Here is a 13,434-nt window from a genome sequence, read left to right on the forward strand (position 1 = left end):
GATTATTATGCAGAAGATAAAAACTTTTTTTGGTAGTTGAGTACTTTTTAAAAGATTAGCAGTGTTCATTTTTGCTTAGAATTTTTTTTCTCTTCTAATGTTAGAGAGTATGGGCTGCATTTTGAACCAAAAAAGTTCGGATATATGCGGGGGAAATCCTGGAATTGACTTCTGAACGCTCTTGTAGTTCTTGAGGAGTAAATGCCCTGCAGGTTGGGCTGCCGAAGTGATCTCTGCACCGTGCCCCACTTTCCCTGTCTGTTCCTGGGAGACAGTGTCTAATTATAGTTCTGTTTGGTTAGACGGGGAAAGTGGAAAACTGTAGATCATAGTGTTGGAAATTCAACCATCCAGACCCCCAGAGAACTGAAGACGAAAAGGAGCCTCAGACAGTATGACAGATTGGAGCCTCCGGACCTTCAGAAGGGCGTCCGTCTTTGTCATTGTGTTTGGAGCCCTGTGTGTGTGTGGGGGGGGGGGGGGGCGGGGCGGGAAGTCTGCAGACCAGCCAGTGGAATGGCTTTGTTACTGTAGGCTCCGACTTTGGGGGCTGGTTTGGGAGAATAAAAGACTTACCTCAGCATGAGGGTGTGTAGTCTGAAGAGGGGTCTTAATTCCAAGGAGTGGTTTCTGTCAAAGTCAGGTTGGTTACTGCAAGCGTTGGTACGCAGTCTCTGTTCGGTCAGTGATAGGGGCAGATAGGAGGTCAGGCCTGGATAACCTGGGGAAGGCTGAGCATGGGAAGGAGGGGTTTGGAAAGAAAATAGAAATGAGGAGTGAGTGAGGGGACCAGGTTTGAATCCCGACTCTGACTGTTAGTGACTTCAGCATTTTGGTAAAATTACCAACCTTCCCTAGTGTCCTCATATGGAAAAGGGGCTTAATAATAGTTCATAGGTCCTTGTAAAGGTCAGAATAACACATAAAGCATCTATCTAGTTCACTGCTTGGCACAAAGGTGTTTCCATTTCTTCACATTTTTTCTCTCCAAATGGGGAATTCCGATTTGAAAATTAACTTGTAAAAATTGTTTCTTAATATGTAGTACATAGTCAGGCACCCCTGCTTTGTTAAATGGGACCGTTTTATATCTTGCATCAGGAAAAAGTATCGATTATATGGAGCTGTTTCTCCTTTGGGTCAAGTCAGCCGAATGTTTCTTGGTCATCATACAGATTTGGAATAGTTTTGTTGCATGTCGTGAGTTTGAGTTAGGGTGGGAGTCTGACTTGCTTTTGCGTCGTCTTTGAGAGGAAGGGATTCTAGGTGGTTCTGCACTGTCTTTGCACTGCCCTAGCCTAATGGTGTTATGGCACTTTTGCAGTCTAGTAATTTGTAGTTACATGAAGCAGAATTTGGCCCCATTTTAAAGATTAGATTCTGTGCGTCAGTCACTGAAATTAATTCTAATTAGAAACCAGAGTTTGGACAACTGAGGTGGGAATCGTTTATAAAAACACATTTTTACCCCACTTCTTAAGTATAAGGTTAGATGCTCAATAAAAATGAGAACGCTAAAGCTACATATTTTTAAAAATGTGTTATGTGTGCTGATGATGGAAGGAGGAGGAAGAGGAGTATTTTAGCTTAGCATTCGGCAGACCTTGGCCCCCTTCATTCGCACTTGGGTTTTCATTCAGAAAACTAGCTTGTTCTCCCCACACACTCACTTCTCTCTCTGAGTTAGAGATTATACTAAATCAGTGGAGAAAAGGGAGAAGATTCAGATAAGGTGAAGAAAAAAATAACCATGAATAATCCCACTTCTCAGAGATAACTGTTATTAACATTTTCACTTATTTAAATTCAAGGGAATTTTTCTCTTCATATATTCATGTTTAAAACAAAGGTGGCATCATATAAGCCATACTTTCTATAAATGGCTTTATTCAGTCATCAGCGTATTATGACTTTTATACCATTGATATTTCTACAATTTCTGATTATCTTTGTTTTCTTCTAGTTATAGAAATAATGTGTGTTTATTGGAAAAAAAATTCTTAAGGAATACAGAAATATCTAACAAAAGTTTACATATAAACCGATTAGTCATTTACAGAGTATTACTTTTTACTGTTTGTTTAATAATCTGCTCTGCGTGTGGATTATCATACTTCCCTAAGCCATGGTGTTTTCCATGTGGGAATGAACTGGAAACAGTCTGGGGAACTACACTCCTGTGTACATCTTTGTTCGTTCATCTTGGTATGATTGCCCGATTATCTCAGAATCAATTCCTACAAATAGATATGCTAGTTAAAGTGGGTGTACATTTTAGGTTTTTTTGGGTCAAGTACTGCTAACTTCTATCTAAAAAAATGATACCAGTTCTCTGATCAGCATTGTTTGCGGGAATATCTGCTTTCTAATCTTGTTTTTCAATTTTTTTTCTTAAGGAAAAATTCTTACCAGTTTGATAGCTGAAATTTATTTAATTTGAAGTTGTTTTTGATTATTGTTAGGTATGTTTAATTTTTTTCTTCAGGAGGTTTTGGCCATGTGAATTACTTGTTTGTACATTTAAAAAAATGGAAATGTTAATCTTTTTCTGTAAACTAAGTATCTTAGTTTAAGCACGATTTAGCAGATGCCTTATTCCCTTTTAAACAAAAGGAGCTGTGTTATACGTAAAGAATTCTCTCAAGTGGAATACCTTGCTATTTGCAAAGGTCTGCCTTGACCTGGGAGTCTGGAGGTTCCCAGCACAGCCTGTACTGTTATCCTCAGGTTGGTGGTAGCCTCCTGATGCCTCTCTCCAGCTGCCTTCTTTAGCTGGGCGATGTTTTCCAGCATCATCTCCATCCTGTCGATGTCTGTAGCTGTGCCAGTATGTGGGCTGGCAGTGAGTGGGGTTACGCCATCCATTGCGATACATCAAACTGGGGCCTTTATCCCTAATTTAATAAAACGTAACTAATAATGGACTGACAGTGTTAAAGGACTAGCTACTTTAGTTTCCTTATTTTATCATGCTGGCATACATGATAAAAATATCTCTTAAACATTTTAAAGTAAAGCAGTTTATAGTATTTTGGTGTGTAAAAGTTCACATTTTGCATTGTGGTGTTTTTTTTTATAACATACCATTTGAGGGCTGCTTGTTCTCTTTGTTTTAAGGGAGAAGTGTGTGCGTGTGTGTGTGTGTGTGTGTGTGTGTCTAAACAGGATGAGTATGACAGGGATTTGAAAAGGAGTCTAATGTGATGTGCATAATCTCTTTAGCATGGTGAAGATAGGTGTTTGAGCGAACAACCTGTTTTTGGATAAACTCACTGGGGTTAATTATAGTGAAAATATTCTCCTTGGCTCTTACAGTGATTAAATAAAGTGAGTACAAAGCACCTTGCCTTATGGTTCCTGTCACATAGTTGGTGCTCATTAAACGATAGCAGTTAAACAGTTGTGTATAATGGTGCCCTTTCACTCATTGCATAGTAGTTTATTGAGAGCCTACTCTTTGCCAGGCACTGGCAAAGGTGTTGGAGGTTCTGCAGTGAATGAAAAGGCTAAAATGCTTTCTCCTCATGGAGCTAATATTCTGGTGTGGGGAGACAGTCACTAAGTCAAATAAGTAAGTAGATTATCTCACATTGTCAAAGAGCATAAGTGCTATGAGGAAAAATAAATTGGGGGTGGCGGCTCGGGCCGCTGATGGGAAGAAGAGGATCTGCGGTTTTAACTAGGGTGGTCAGGGAAGGGACTGACAACTAGAAGTCAAGCAGATCTGGGTTTAAGCCCATCTTTACTACTAGCCAAGTGGGTGACTTAGGGAAAATTATTTAACTTTCGTTCCTCGATTTCCACATAGAGCAAGAAAATGGAAGCATCAAAATTCTTTCTTTTCTTCCTAAAGAGAAATTAAAAGACTGGTCCCTTTCATTTTGTTTTTCACAGGTCTGTCAGGTAGATTCTGTAGTTCTATTGCAGTGCTTAATTTAGGGAAGTAAGACATATATATACATAAACACGCACGCATACATAACACATATATCAAATCTATTCTTGCAAGAAGCTTTTCTTCAGGGAAAGCTTCTTGCAAGAGTAGAGTTGATCTGACCCCTAAAAGAGGGGTTTGGTTTTGGTCTTTTTTTGGAAGAACACTGGTATATCCTATAGTATTTTCCGTAGCACCTCTGTCTGGACAGATGCTCCTGATAAAGAAGAGCTGAGTTTGTAAAAGCATCATAGCCTGTTACCCACTTGGAGTTCACACTGCAGTTCTGCTCAGCCCTGCAGTAAAGGGACCGGGCAGGACTGGGCCCCACGTTCAACTTGCACAACCACCCAGCAAGCTCGGGGCTGGGGCGCTGCCAGTGCACTCTTCCAGTTCTATCTTTAGGGAATAGAGTTGTCACTTGTCTTTGTGTACATATTTGCGAAGCATTTAGAGATCATTAACCGTATTTACTATAGCTCTCTAACTTTAGTAGAAAAAGTTACTCAAACAAGCCCAGATAGGAAAATAACTAATAAGGATTGTACATTTGTATATCTTTTTTCATTTTTTCTTTTTCTTTTCTCTCTTGCTTATTTCTTTTGTTTCTGTGAAATGCTTTATAGAGTACTTGCATATGATAAAAAAAGAATTGTCTTAAAAGTTGCAAGTGGAAACATTTTAAGATACTCCTATTTTAACAAAAGTGTTTTCCTCCTCCCGAGGTTTATTACCCAAATTTGGGGTGGATGTGCATCGATGCCACCGATCCTGAGAAGGGGAACTGGCTGCGATATGTGAATTGGGCTTGCTCAGGAGAAGAACAAAATTTGTTTCCACTGGAAATCAACAGGGCCATATACTATAAAACTTTAAAGGTAAGTGTGTTAGAATTAGTCTTTCGTTAGTTACTCCACATGCATTTTTGCAAATGCTGTCCTTAGTCGTGACTAACAGTAATAACTCTGCCAACTTTGGGAGTATTATATTTGAAAGTGGTTTATCACCACATTGAAAGGTCTGTTTTAAATATATGGTTGCCACGGCTTCGTGTGCGTAAGGGCACTAAAGCAGGAAGAGCGTGTCCAGTAATTACGCACTGCGTCTTTGTAGATACTGATAAGCGTGTGGCAGCTCCTCTCCTCCTGAGCTACAGAGGCATTAGGGACTGTTTGTCGGGCAGATTTATCCAACTGTGAGAAACTGTCAATGGCTACAGCGGTTCTGTGTTAACTGAAAACACGATCCTAGTCTTCGCTGTAACGTAGCCTTGGATCAGCTTTTCTTCTTCCTAACTTTTTTACTGAATGGGAATTAAACAGAATATGTTTCTTCCTTCTGCCGGATTTTTATTTGGAGACATTCGTTGTTGAGTTGAAAAAAAGAGGAAAGCCATGTTTGAGGGTTTGTGGTGAGGTCAGAGGTCACCGAGTACATGCAGAAAAGTTAGCGTTCGGAGGCGTTAAATGTGGCTTCATTTCTGCCAGCCCCTGTCTGTCTCCTTTGTTGTCACATTCTCTTGGAGGAACAATCTACACTCATCATGCGGGGAAGTGTTCTTGGAGGTGGAGTGGCGATGCTTTGGAATTGGAGTAGATTCATTTGCTGAAACTACTATAAGGCAAATTTCTCTCTATTCACTTCTATTAAAAATGTCAGAATGGGTGATAGTTCACGAAAAGTTATCTTTGTGGAGTTGAAAACTCTAGATGAGCAGGCATTTAAGATGATGTTCAGCTTTTGCAGCATTCTGAGTTTGGCATATTTGGTAGCACTAGGACTTCTAGTTTAGTTAGGAAAAAGCTGCTTAAATTTTTTTTCTTTTCTGTATTCTTTCTTTCATCTTTAGCCAATTGGACTGTCCTCTGTATTATAATAGCGTGATTTTCTAGTAGGTATTACCATGAAATTTTGTTACACTAGAATTTGAAATTATATTCAAAATCTGATTCAATAATTCATTCTGTTTCTTAAATGTATTTAAAGTGATAGTTATATCTGGTCAAATCTGTGAGGCAGAACCCTGGCGGAGATGACATGCCAGCGAGGGGATGAATATGACACAGGGAGTGGAGATGAGATGCCAAGGGAGAGCAAACCCGGGGAGGTGTTAGGACACTTCGCAGTTCCTTCATGAAAATGTGTTCTTCTCTAATAGCAAATCTGAGAAACATCGAGAAGCAAGAGAAATGATGTTTGGGAGAGTGGACCTGAAGCCAGACTTCTGGGTGAGGTCCTGGCTTGTTGTGTGACCCTAGGCAAGTCATTGTGACTCTCCTAGCTGTGTGACCTTAGGCAAGTCACTGTTGTGTGCCTCAGTTTCCTTATTTGTACGATACAGATAATTATAGCATCGCCTTCTTAGGGCGATCATGGCAATTTCATAGGTGATTATGGGCAGAGGTCTAGCGCCTAACAAGTGCTAAATAAATGATGGCTGCTGTTTTGGCGAGGCAGCATAGTGTCGTGGTGAGGAGTGGAGGCTGTGGCCGACTGCCTTGTGAGCAGGTTTTGGCTTCTAGATGTGCGAGCACGAGAAGTTACTTAAACGCTGTCTCTTAATTTTCTCAGATATAAAAATGGAGGTAGTAATAAAATTAATATGTACAGTCGTTGTGAAGATTAAAGATGATGTGTATAAAGTCCTGTGAAGTGCTCTGAGGCCAGCCCAGGGATTTAAAGCATTAACTAGCTGTACTGCTGCTGTCCTCGCTACCTGTCTCAGTCTGACCTGACATAGTTGTGATCCTTGCAGACCTCCCTCCGTCCTGCCCTTTGATGTCTGCTCAGGTATGCACGAGACCTTTCAGGTTCCTTACTAGTGATTATCTAACTACAGATTAAGCTTTCTGTGGGTTAGATTTTGTAAATAAATTACACGTTGTATTCTTCTGGGTTCTGTGTCAGTTTCTCAACTATCACCCAGGTAATTGGAAATCTCAACACCAGTTTCATTTATACTGTGATTAGAAACTATTTTAAATTCCTGAAAGTTAACTGGTAGTCTGCCGTCCATTCATTCTTCTCTTCAGTAGTTTGACCAATATAGTCTAGTATGTACCAGATATTCTTCTGCAGTAGTGAACGAAACAGGTAAGGTCTATTTCATTTATATATGTTATTAGTATCAAGTTGAGAAGTATACAGCTCAGTAACATAATCACCTTAATTGCTAACAGTAGCTAGTAAAACTCATTGCTTTTAATCTAGCTACTCACCAGCTCATTAACTGTGTAGAAATTCTTTATTAAATTTGAGGGAAAAACGGATTCTGGTATGTTTTACTTTGTGTATTTTGCAATAACAAAAGAATACCCTCCTAAGTAAAAAGTGTGTGCTGATCCTTTGCCAGCACAGCTAGTACTCTTCAGGAGATTGCAGTGGAATGACCCTGGAAGCTCAAGCTGAGTCTGGGAGGTATCATGAAAGCATTCCATGGGCATCTTGCACTCAGTGTTCTGGTTATGCTGTTTGGGTTAGGAATAAATTGGGAATGCTGTTTTTCCCTTTTCCATGTTCTCTTTCACTTTAGTTTTATGTAAGCCTTTACATATTTCCGTGAACCCTAATCATTTCAATTATTATATGATACCACCATTCCATGAATATGTGACTCACAATAAAAAAATAGAGAAGCAAACTATACATTTGAAACTATAAATTGTTTAAGTAAAAAAAGCCCATTCTTTTCAGCAGAAACAGATTAGCTCATCAGAGTACCGAAAGGCATTTGTAATGGCTATTTTAATTCATAAAAATCTTATATATTGACTCATAAAATCTTTATTTTAACTCATTGAATCTTATATATGTTAGGTTAAGTTTTCTTTGGTTTAGGTTTAACTGACTCAAGAAGGGAAGTAATAATACATTGGTTTAATTATATAAATGCCTAACTATTATTGTGCTGTATAGCTGAAACTAATAAAAAAATTTTGAAAAAATATAATACATTGGTTTAAAGAGAAGAAAATGGCAAGTTTTAGCCATCCTTGGGGGAGCAAAGGAAACAGTGGCTTGTTCTTTCATTTTGAAGAATTTAGAATATTTCAAAATTTGGACTTTATAAACAATTTTGCAGAGAATGAAGCAAAATATTTACTTTCAAGGGTATTATCTAGACTGGCAGGTATGTTGAAGTGAACTATATTGTTTCTAAGCTGACATCTTAGATGGGATTCTCGCTGCTCTTAAAAACAAATGAGCATCCCTCTCCACAACTGTACTGCAGTGCTCAAAACCGGAAAGCTAACACTGACAGTGTTTTATTAGCTAAGCCTGCAGTCCCCAACCTTTTTAGCACCAGGGACCCGTGCTCTGAAGAGAATCTAATGCCTGATGATCTGAGGTGGAGCTGAGGTAGAGCTGAGGCAGAGCTGAGGCAGTCATGGTGGCTCTGGGGAGCAGCTGCAAGTCCAGATGAAGATTTGCTCACTCACCTGCCGCTCACCTCCTGCTGTGCTACCCAGTTCCTAACAGGTCACTGCCCAATACCAGTCCCCAGCCCTAGCCCTGGGTTTTGGGGACCCCTGAGCTAATTGATACACTTTAGTCACATTTTGTCGGTTGTTCCAATCATATCTCTATGGGAATAGAACGCTCAGTTGCATTCAGTGATAATGTCATCCGTCCCTCAGTTTTTGCTTTTAAAACCTTTCAGTTTTGAGAGAACTGGACACTTATTTTGTAGAATGTCTCACAGTTTAGGCTTCTCTTATGTTTTATTATTATTAAATTGTGTTTATGCATTTTGGGCAGAAACCCTAAGAAGTGATGCCATGTTCTCTTCTATACATGGTCAGGAGGCACATAATGTCTATTTGTCTCATGAAGATACCGTTTTTCCCTTTGTAGTTAATCAGTGTTTGATAGGGAGATATTTTGAGACTTTGCAAGTATCCTGTCACTCAAACTTTCACCATGGATGATTCTTGCCTGAATTAGTTATTACTGAGATGATTTTCTAATTCTGTTATTTTTTTCATTGGTTAGTTGGGATCTGCTTTAAGGAAGAGCTTTCCTTCTTACTTATTTACTTGTTCATTCATTCATTTATATCAATATAGACTCACGGATTCTAATTTTATTCAGTGGGTTTTAGGCAGAATTTTACTTGTGTGGATACTCTTGGAACTTTCTGAATTGAAGTCATTGTGAGAGAAACCAATAAGACATTTCCTTAAATTCTATTTAGAAGTATAATCTTCCCACTCAGTATATTTATTCTTGTTCTAGATGTAATCAGTATGATGATGGTATATGGCCTCACTGCTCACATGGCTGTTAAGAATGAATATTTTAGGAGCATAATATATGTGAGGTATTTTTAGGCATTTCCTTTTAAATTTAAGTTGTCATGTAACTCGATGTGTGGTGCAGAGGGCAAAGTGGTGAATTCTTCACGGACCTGAGCAGGTTAGTGGCCGTGCATAGATAATATACTGCCAGGACGCTTATGTGTCCTCTGCCTTAGCCTGTCGGTGATATAATTAGCGGTGACTTATAAATGTGCGGGGGCATATAGTTCTTCCTTATCATGTTTAACTTATTAAAACCTGAACAGTGCACTGGCCATTAGCCTTTAGCAGCACTTCTCTTTCCAAACTACGGGGTTCTAATTGTGCTTTAAATTTCTCGTCAGCTAGATTTCATGGTCAAAATGGTTCCGTATTTTATTCTTCCTTCTGCGTGGGTAGTTGCGAGGCTTTGAACAGTGAGATTCGGCAGCATGGCAGTTTTAAGTTTAAAGCAATCTCTCCTAGTCAGATCCTTAGTGGCCGCGCGGACCCCCAGCAGAGGAGGCGGGCGGGAAGTGAGGTCCTCCCTCCAGCAGAGGGTCCCTTCCCGCGGCCGCCCAACCCTCAGCCGCCGAGGATTTGGGAGCCCTTCCTGCCGGGCTGGCCCCCGGCTCGCGGCCCCGCCCTGCCCCCGCCCCGCCAACAACCGCCGCTCTGATTGGCCCTGCGCCTGTCTCTTCTCTCTCCGCAGCCAATCGCGCCGGGCGAGGAGCTCCTGGTCTGGTACAATGGGGAAGACAACCCCGAGATAGCAGCTGCGATTGAGGAAGAGCGAGCCAGCGCCCGGAGCAAGCGGAGCTCCCCGAAAAGCAGGAAAGGTAGGATCCCGCCGCCGCCCGCTCCCCCGCCGCGCCCGGGCCGGCCGGATCCGGGCTCCGGCGGAGCCCGCGGCTCTCGGTGACCTTTTCGAGACCGGCCGCCTGCCCGCGCTCCGGCCCCCCCGGGCTGCTGCTGAATCACGGCGCCGGACGCCGCTCGGGCTCTTTTCTAACTTGGGGCCGGGAATGCGGGCGTGGAAAAGTGCGCAGACCCCAGTGTCGCCTGAGGGCTGGTTGTCACTTCACTCGCGGACATCAAAAATAGCAGGACTTGCGGGCGGGCGCAGCAGCCGGTCTCGTCGGAGTCGTGCATGCCCGGTATATTCTTAGCTTTTTGTGCTATTTGCCAGCGAACGCGTCATAAAATGTGTTCTGAGAGTGACATTTCCAGGTCCGCCGATTCGGTGGCCTCGTGTCCCGCCGGGACTGTGCGGGTAGGGCCGGGAGTGCTGTGGCCGGTGAGCTCGCGTCCCCCGGAGGGCAGAGAACTGGCCGGGCCGTACACTGTCGCTCCGCCGGGCCGGGCCCTGCCACTACGTGCCCCCCGGCGCCGGGCCGTGCCGCCGCGCCCCTCTCCCGGACGGGCTCTGCCCCTCCAGTCCCCCACCCCACTCCACGCGAGGCCGGGCCCTGCCACTTCGTGTTCCCCACCCCAACTCCCCCCACCCCCAACGTCGGACAGTGCTGCGTCGCGCCTCTTTGCCCCTCTCCTGGACGAGCCCTGCCACTCTTAAACCTCTCCACCCCCAGCCCACTCCACGCGAGGCCAGGCCCTGCCACTTCGGGCTTCCCCGGCGCCGGGCCGGGCCCCGCGCCCCTCTCCCGGACCGGCCCTGCCACTCTAATCCCCCACCCCCACCCCACGCGGGGCCAGGCCGCGCTGCGCACGATTGCAACACTCTCAGGGGTGGGCTAAGGTCTTAGCACACCAGATCTTTCCGAAATTAGGCCATTAACAAAATGGAAGTTGAAGAGCGTGCTGTTTTGTCACTTTTGATTCAACTACAGTAGTTTTATTTTGTTTTATCATGTTTTCAAACCACGGGAAAGCGTACTCAGGCTTACAAAAGAGGGAATAATTTCCGGGTAGGAAAATAGTTTGGTCGGATATATCATATTTCCAGCTGGCATTTTGACACGTTGTTGGGATTTTTTTAATGAAGAATTTTAATGTGAATTCGTGAATCTTTCATAGAGCTCAGTCTGAATATATGCCAAGGCACAATGTGGCAGTTTCTTACTAATATAAAACTTTCTTTTTTGCCTACCTTAATCTAAAGTAAATTTTTGTAGGCATTTGAATTCATGAGTCTGTCCTTTACTTAAAACATTGCAAAGTGAGTTGTGGAAGTCATACTGTAAATAAAATCATAACAGACTTGATTTTCGTAAAATGTAAAAATATTTTAAAATGTAGGCAAAAGGGCTTTTCTGATTTTTCCATTACGTGTTTTTTGTATTTCACAGCCTGAAGAAAATACAACTAATTCAAGGGGCAGTTTGTGGGCCTCTTACTAAATACATGTTCTGTGTTTATTGAACATGATTTTGTGGCTGGTTTAGGTCATTAAATGCTTTGATCATCCTGCATTAGATGATTTGGGTCTAGAAAATTCCCAGGTGTTTTTTCGTTTGTTTTTTATCGTTTTAACTGAGTATTGAGATTTTGTCGACATTAGGCTTTTAATGCATAATTGTTTGCAAACTCTTCACATAATTTAACCTGTTCCTTTATTTATTGTTTATTTTGTTTGTAATTAATGTCACCAGCTTTCTAGGTAAGTTTTGATTTTCAGGGGCTGGAGTTTGAGGAGTAGGGGAAACCTTTACTTTGCAATTAAGCATAACGTATTTAAATATATTCATAGCTTATTGGAAAGTTCACTCTAAGGCTTTTCTGTTTGGCATACTTTGGCCTGCATGTTTAAACATTTTACTTTCTGCTTTTCTTTTTTATTTATCCCTTAATTTTTTTTTAAATCTATTCATTTGGTTGGATTTGGAGAAAAAAACTGAACATAAACTCTCTGTTTTATTAGTCATACGTGCACTTACACATCTTCATTTTTATATCTGCCAAGATTGTTCGGTTTTTATATCGAGTTGAGTAGTTCATAGTTCTTATTATCCTATTATTATTTTTATAACTACTCTGGGCAGAATATAACCCACTAAATCTTAGGTTTTAATTAAAATACTTACGTGAGGCTCACTCTTGGAACTTGTCTGTTTTGAACAGCTTACTGGTAAAGAGTCCTGTTTGAACTTTATGACCTAAAGTTTGGAGAGCTTAAATAATGAGTCAAACCTTTTATGTTTTTAAATTAAATACTCTAGGAAAGCTAATGTGTAGCTTGCAAAGACCTGAAATGGAGAACTTTTTATTTAACTTAGTTCTATTTAGGTCTTATGTGTGACCTCAGACATTTAAATGTCTTTTCAGGCAGTGATGTCAAATAGTAAATCAACATAAATTTCATTCAGTAGCAGTGTTAAAGCATGTCGAAGACATGCAGCTGACAGGTAGATTGACAGTTGACCTACCTTCGTTTCGTTTATGAGGCAGGCAGAAAAAAACAAAGGGCTGGATTCTTCATAGTTCTTGGCCTCGGCTCCTTTGCATGACAGCTGCTCTGCCTACAGCTGTGCAATGCATGTGGTGCCTTTCAGAATTCATCAAATTGCTGGTGGATCATGAGGCATGTTCTGGGTGGTGAAAAGCCCCGATTCCTTTACGTACAGTGGCCTCTTCTCTGTCTCTCATTCATTCATTCCGCTAATGTTCATAAAGCTGCGGTGTGTGGCACGCTGCTAGGTTGTGCAGTGCACTGGTGAGCAAAAAAGCAGCAATAACTCTTCTCATGGTGCCCGTAGTCTAGCGACAAACGTTAAATCAGCGTGTTGCTGATCAGCGCCTAGATCATTGGCATGGAATAAGCTCTCAATAAATATTCGTTGATTGGCAAACAGACTCACAGAGACCTATAATGAAGGAAAAGAACACAGTGCTGTGAGAACACAGTTCATGTTGTCTCTGACCAGGGAGCATGCAGTTCTGCCATGGGCCAAAGATGCACACACATTAGGCCTTTCGAAGTAGAATTTTGGATTCTCAGCTTTGTAATTCATCCTAACTTCTTACATGTCTAAGCAGCCCCAGTCATGAGATCGGGGGGTGGGGGGGAGCGGTTTAGTGTCGAGTGTTTCAGGTAATTTTAATTTGAACCACAAGAAGGTCATATTCTATGAAGTAAAATGGTAAGGACCAAATTTAGAAGTGTTTGCCAGCTTATTCATCGTTGTCCCATTTGTTGGTGTGAGAAATGAGAGATTGATTTGCTTGTTGGCAATAAACAGTGACCGCTGGCAAATGTTCTTTTCAGAT

At 41.7% G+C, this 13,434-nt stretch overlaps 1 protein-coding gene across 7 annotated transcripts in view; it reads left to right on the forward strand.

Annotated features, from left to right (window-relative positions):
• PRDM2 (PR/SET domain 2) overlaps window positions 1-13,434 on the forward strand; it is a 105,136-nt gene that overhangs the window by 36,402 nt on the left and 55,300 nt on the right. For 6 of the 7 annotated variants that reach the window (XM_016149470.2, XM_016149471.2, XM_016149473.2 and 3 more), the window contains 2 exons: window positions 4,660-4,812; window positions 9,923-10,049. In XM_016149470.2, coding sequence (XP_016004956.2) covers window positions 4,660-4,812; window positions 9,923-10,049 — 280 coding nt within the window. Of the gene's footprint in view, window positions 1-4,659; window positions 4,813-9,921; window positions 10,050-13,434 lie in introns of those variants that run through there. The other variant, XM_016149480.2, reaches the window with a different exon arrangement.

This window comes from Rousettus aegyptiacus, unplaced genomic scaffold (assembly GCF_014176215.1).
Source record: "Rousettus aegyptiacus isolate mRouAeg1 unplaced genomic scaffold, mRouAeg1.p scaffold_m13_p_1, whole genome shotgun sequence".
Classification (NCBI taxonomy): Eukaryota; Metazoa; Chordata; class Mammalia; order Chiroptera; family Pteropodidae; genus Rousettus; species Rousettus aegyptiacus.